The 6,201-nt window shown below is 46.7% G+C and overlaps 1 protein-coding gene across 1 annotated transcript; it reads left to right on the top strand.

The window, feature by feature from the left end:
* Nucleotides 1–698: 698 nt before the first annotated feature.
* LOC135679684 (subtilisin-like protease 4) lies at nt 699–2,936 on the top strand. Its single transcript, XM_065193668.1, has one exon. It carries the CDS (start codon nt 699–701, stop codon nt 2,934–2,936), a length of 2,238 nt encoding a protein of 745 aa, XP_065049740.1.
* The last annotated feature ends 3,265 nt before the right edge of the window (nt 2,937–6,201 follow it).

Below are 6,201 nucleotides of genomic sequence, written 5' to 3'. Positions count from 1 at the left end.
ATATTATAATGATCCTCTTGTTATTTTTAAAAAGATTTATTATAAATTTATTATCATTATTGGTGATAGTGGAAGTTTGAGGTTGACTACGGTCACGTAATTTTTTCACATTGGGTTTTCCGCGTCAAGTTAGTATTTTGAGATGAGGAATCCATTTTGATACACAAAGAGAGAAAAAAAATTATTTCGTTTTAATAGATTTTTCCCAACAATTATAGCTCACAAATTTTTGTATTACCTGAACAGGATTTGATGGCGGATGCAAACATTGATTTATGTTTTGCAAATTCTGACTAAAATATGCTGTTATTGAGAAAAATAGTAATCAATGGATTCAATAGTAGAATAAAAAAAAAGTGATGACTACAAAAAAGGCATTTACAGGAAAGATTTAATGGAACCTATCCACTTATTATGGTATTTCTAAAAACAAAATTCATTATATGTCCATAGAAAAATTTCCATGTCACAAATCTAATTCTGGTTCAGCACAGATAAAAAAATCCAACACAAACAGTCCGCGCAGCTGTTAGATTCTGGTTCAGCGCAAACAAATATTTTCCTGATATAGAAGATCCATTTCCTAATCAAGTTTCCGGCGGTTTGGCAAACAGCTACTCGTCACTAAATCGAGTATTCTGCCGCACTCTTAAATATCCATCCTCCACTGCTTTGTGATGCATCTTCTCATCCCTGCAATGTCTCTCAGCAAACATGCCCTCTCCCTCGTCCTCTACCTCTGTGCTTCCTTCCTCCGCTACGGCTTGCATGTCGACGGCTCTGAGGAGCCGAAGGCTTACATTGTTCACGTCAAGGGCCCCGAGAAGATGGACTTCGATGTCGCAGACCAATGGAGCGATTGGTACTCCTCTCTCTTGGAGAGTGCAGCTACACCATTAGGACTGGAGTCTGAAGAAGGTGACCCGCGCTCGCGCCTTATCTACTCCTACCGCAACGTCATGACGGGCTTCGCTGCGCGGCTCACCCCGAGGGAGGTGGAGGCCATGTCGACGATGGACTGGTTTCTGCACGCCTACCCCAGCCGTGTTTACCGCCTTAAGACAACACACACACCCGAGTTCCTGGGACTGAGGCTGGGCGTGTGGAACGAGAGCAACATGGGCGAAGGAATCATCATCGGCCTCCTCGACACCGGCGTCACCCCCGGCCATCCTTCCTACGACGACCACGGCATGCCGCCGCCGCCGGCCAAGTGGAAGGGGCGCTGCGACTTGAAGGCGTCGGCTTGCAACAACAAGCTCATCGGTGCAAGGTCCTTCATCAATCACGACGGACTCGACCGTCGGTCGACTGGCACGCCCGTCGACGAAGAAGGTCACGGCACGCACACGTCGAGCACCGCCGCCGGGGCGTTCGTGAAGCGTGCCAACGTCAACGGGTTCGCCCCGGGAGTCGCTGCCGGGATGGCCCCCCGTGCTCACATCGCTGCCTACAAGGTGTGCGACGAAATCGCATGCATGGGTCACGACATGTTGGCCGCCATGGACGCCGCGGTGGACGATGGGGTCGACGTGCTCTCCTTCTCGATCAGCGCCGACCCAATTCCCTTCCACTCGGACCCGATCGCGCAGGGTACCTTCAACGCTATCGGCAAAGGTGTCTTCATCAGCTGCTCAGCCGGCAACGAGGGGCCTGATCCTGGCTCCGTGAATAACGATGCGCCGTGGGTACTTACGGTGGGAGCGAGCACCACAGACCGCCTCTTCTTGGCCTCCGTGAAGCTTGGCAACGGACGAAAGCTCTATGGGGAATCACTGCACCGGCCGCGTTCCTTCAACCCCAAAATGCTACCTCTCGTTTACCCCGGCTTCGTCACGGCTAAAGATGGCGCCTACATGTGCATCAATGGCACCTTAGATGGTGTGGACGTCCGCGGAAAGTTAGTGTTGTGCCAGCTTGGCGTCATTGACAGTGTGCAAATGAGTGAAGTCGTCAAGAAAGCCGGCGGTGCCGGGATGATCGTCATGAACTATCCGGTAGACGGGTACACGATCATAGCCGACGACCATGTGCTCCCGACATCCCTGGTTCCATACGCTTACGGACTCGAGATCCAGGCCTACATCAACTCCACTTCTACCCCGATCGCGAACATCATCTACCACGGCACCGTCATGCACAGGCCCCACTCGCCGGATGTGGCCTCGTTCTCCTCCCGCGGGCCCAGCCAAATCACGCCGGGGATCCTGAAGCCGGACATCATCGGCCCAGGCGTCAACATCCTCGCCGGGTGGAACTCCCAGGCCTTCGCCTTGATCTCCGGCACCTCCATGTCCTGCCCGCATCTCTCCGGCATCGCAGCTCTGATCAAGAAAGCGCACCCCGGCTGGTCGCCGGCCGCGATCAAATCGGCGATCATGACGACAGCGTACGTGACGGACAACACAGGCGGGCCGATCCTCGACGAGCTGCACCACCCGGCCGACCTCTTCGCCGTAGGCGCGGGTCACGTGAATCCACGGCAGGCCATCGATCCAGGTCTCGTCTACGACCTCACACAGGAAGACTACGTTCCGTATCTTTGTGGCCTCCGCTACAATGACTCAGCTGTTAGCGCCCTAACTCGCAAACCCGTGCGCTGCTCGTCTCTTAAGAGCATCTCCCAAGGAGAGCTGAACTACCCTTCCATATCGGTCAAGCTGCGGGCGAACAGTTCGAAGTCGGTCAGCTACACACGGACGGTGACCAATGTGGGGAAGCCGACGTCGATTTACGCGGTGAAGGTCGACATGCCGAAGGGGGTGTCGGCGAGCGTTACGCCAACCACGCTGTCGTTCAAGAAGGTGAACCAGAAGAAAAGCTTCAGCATCAGCTTCAGGAGAAGCGGAGGTCGATCGGGCAGAGTCAGTGGGCAACTGAGGTGGGTGTCGAGGAAGCACGTGGTTAGAAGCCCAATCTCCATCCTCTTGAAGTAATGCATGCACGTACTCATTGTATAAATATTATTTGACCCGAGATTTGATTAAATATATGTTTTTCAAATATGCATGCATATCAAATATTTTCTTCATATCTATACAATTTACAATGCTTAAAATTCATATGCATTTCAAATCATGACTCAGTAAAATTATTTATAAATAAACATAAATATAGTTAATAGCTCACAAGTATAAGTGTAACTAAGATATAGACATTACAATAGAAGTTATAGTAGCATTGATGACTACGAATAATATTATATCCCAATGATAAGCTCAAAACCATTTTAATTGTCATGATATAGGTGTCAGGACCCAAAAGAAATTAGTCTTTTTAAATTATATTTTAATATATAATAATCATACTCACTGAACAACAATAGTGTCATCCAAAGTAACACAACTTTTACAAATTAAGAGTTTAAGTAAGTAAATCTTTTTGCATGTCATTTTAAATATGATGGTATCATATATCCTTCCAAATAGTAATCATGCATTTTTAATGCTTTCAAAAATAATATTGAATAGATATTTTCATATAAATTCAGATAATATAAATTAATAAATCTCTATAATATAATAAATAATTTTTTAAATCATATGTCTAAAATTAATAACATATATTTTTTATAATTTATGGATAATAAAATGACTTTAAATCATGTAAATTATATGCATTAGTTCTTTTATAAACAAATTAGACTTAGTCATTAGATACTTATATTATATCCTCAATATAAGCATACAATTCTTATTCTTCCCTTTTTTTTTTTCGAACATCACCATTTTTTCTTCATTTATTTCTTTCACTAACATAATATCAAATTAGTTAAGAATATCAAAATCAATATCTATCATTGTATACATTAATTAAATCGATAGAAATGAAAGATAAATTAAATCATGCCTAATATAATTTTAATGAAATTCATCTCAATAGAATTAATATCAAAGTGTATCCACCATAAATTTATCTTTTTTTTTTTTTTTCTCTTTCTATTGTTTTTATCTTATGTGTGTAGCAAAGTTTATTTCCTCCTCTACTATCTCAATCCAAATAATTCTGATCGGGGATTTACTTGTGTTGAATCTCGTATTTTGATGATGAGACTACTTGATATATGTTTATGATTTAATCTGCGTTTTGAGTGACGCAGGATGCTTCGATCAGGATGAGACAATTAAAGCAGGAAAATCATGTTGTGCCGAAGGAACATGTCAGAAGATTGGACGTCGGGCCGGTGGATCGGTCGACGTATCGACAGAAGGCTTCGGGCCGTGAACTCGGGCATCGGGCCAAGAAGAGCGGGTATTGTGCCAAGGATATCGGAGTTGCGGAGTCAACTGGCCGATTGGGCAATAGGCTGCAGGAGAGGACGATGCGCCGAAGAATCGGACGAAGCGTCGAGGGACCAATGACATGTCGGACAACTTGGTTAATTGCTTAGTATTAATTGTCTCGATCGAAGTTTTGTTTTGGTGTGCAGGATTAACTACGATGAGAGTAAGACAAGCAGCAGGAGTTGCCCCGGAGTCAAGATCATGATCACGTTGGGAGTTCGAGAGTTCGACGGAAGTTCGGACGGTCGTCGGAGGTTCAGAGAGAACAGATCCGAGAAGTCCAGAAGCTTGCCAAGCGAAGCTCGTCGGAACTCGCCAAGTGGATCGTCGCAAAGTCCAGGAGTATGCCGGATGTCCGCAGAAGGATCACCGAAGGTTATCGGTTGATCGACGGAAGTTGGCCGGAAACTCGCCGGAAGAAGCGATTGACGCATCGGAGCAAAGCTGCAGAAGTTGTCTTAGAGATATTCGTAGTTAGCACGATGATTAAGCATGAAAATGGGAGGTGATCCCATTAGCTTAATCTTGGGGCAATTGGGCCCCTGAAAAGATTCAAAGTGGGTCGAATGGAGTGAACCATTCGGACCCTGATTGCACCAGGAGGTGCAACCGCCCCAGCCAGGAGGTGCAACCGCCTGGGCTGTGGGGTTGAGAGGTGCAACCGCCCCAGCCAGGAGGTGCAACCGCCAGGGTTGCAAGGCTGGGAGGTGCAACCGCCCCAGCCAGGAGGTGCAACCGCCAGGGTTGCAAGGCTGGGAGGTGCAACCGCTCCAGCCAAGAGGTTGCACCGCCAGAGCTCAAGTTCCGAGCTCTGCCAGGCGATGCATCCACCGAGCTCAGTCTTCGAGCTCTGGCAGAGTGGTGCATCAGCCTGAGCTCAGTCTCGAGCTTTGCCAGGTGATGCATTCACCAAGCTCAGTCTTCGAGCTCTGGCAGAATGGTGCATCAGCTTGAGCTCAGTTTGGAGCTCTGCCAAGTGATGCAACCACCAAGCTCAGATTTCGAGCTCTGCCAGGTGATGCAACCACCAAGCTCAGTCTTCGAGCTCTGCCAGGTGATGCAACCATCGAGCTCAGTCTTCGAGCTCTGGCAGAGAGAAGCAATCGGCAGAGCTCAGTCTTCGAGCTCTGCCAGGCGGTGCCACCTCTCCAGTCGAGAGGTGCAACCGCCTGATCCCAGAATTCTGGGATTTGATCGATTTGATCGTTTTGAGCTCGAATTTTGAATTGGGTTGGGGCCTATAAATACCCCACCCATTCAGCACTGAAAAGATACAGACCAATACCGAAATCTTGATCTTTTCTGTGATTCTAAGAGCTCAAAAAGTGTTGTAAAGCCTTTAAGTCTCCTCCTTCTGTTCTTCAAGTTTTCAATTGTAAAGTGAGGAGAGAAAGGTCTGTAAAGGTTGTCTCCTAAGCCTGTCAAAAGGAGAAGAAATTGTAAGAGGGAAGTTTGGCCTTCGCCCATTGAAGGAAGGCACCTAGTTGACGTCGGCAACCTCATCGGTGGAGGAAGCCAAAAGTGGAGTAGGTCAAGGCTGACCGAACCACTCTAAATCTCTGGTTTGCGTTTAATTTCGAGTACTTTATCATTACTGCAAACCTCCCTCATCACTACTGCTCTCTGCGCTTTCACGAACAAGTTCTAAGAGCTGTTCTTCCAAATCTGCATTCAGACGTAACTTCATATTTTCATACATTACAGCTTACGTTTACGTTTGATTCTGCAGAACTGTTTTCCGCGCTTTTACGAACGAGCTTCCTTGCAGTTTACGCTTACATTTTAATCCTATTAATAACTGCAATCTGTCTTCTACGATTTTAAGAACGAGTTTCAACATTTAGACGTAAAACTGCATTCAGACGTAAATCGGCTTTCCTCGCTCAATCGTCAGATTTCAGTTCACGTTTACATCTTG

Source organism: Musa acuminata, chromosome BXJ1-7 (assembly GCF_036884655.1).
Source record: "Musa acuminata AAA Group cultivar baxijiao chromosome BXJ1-7, Cavendish_Baxijiao_AAA, whole genome shotgun sequence".
Classification (NCBI taxonomy): domain Eukaryota; kingdom Viridiplantae; phylum Streptophyta; class Magnoliopsida; order Zingiberales; family Musaceae; genus Musa; species Musa acuminata.
Note: the sequence above shows the minus strand (reverse complement) of the source record. Positions and strands in the feature narration are given on the sequence as shown.

Bases quoted from the DNA above. Each gene is read 5' to 3' on its own strand.
- LOC135679684 (XM_065193668.1), top strand. From the start codon at position 699: ATGTCTCTCAGCAAACATGCCCTCTCCCTCGTCCTCTACCTCTGTGCT.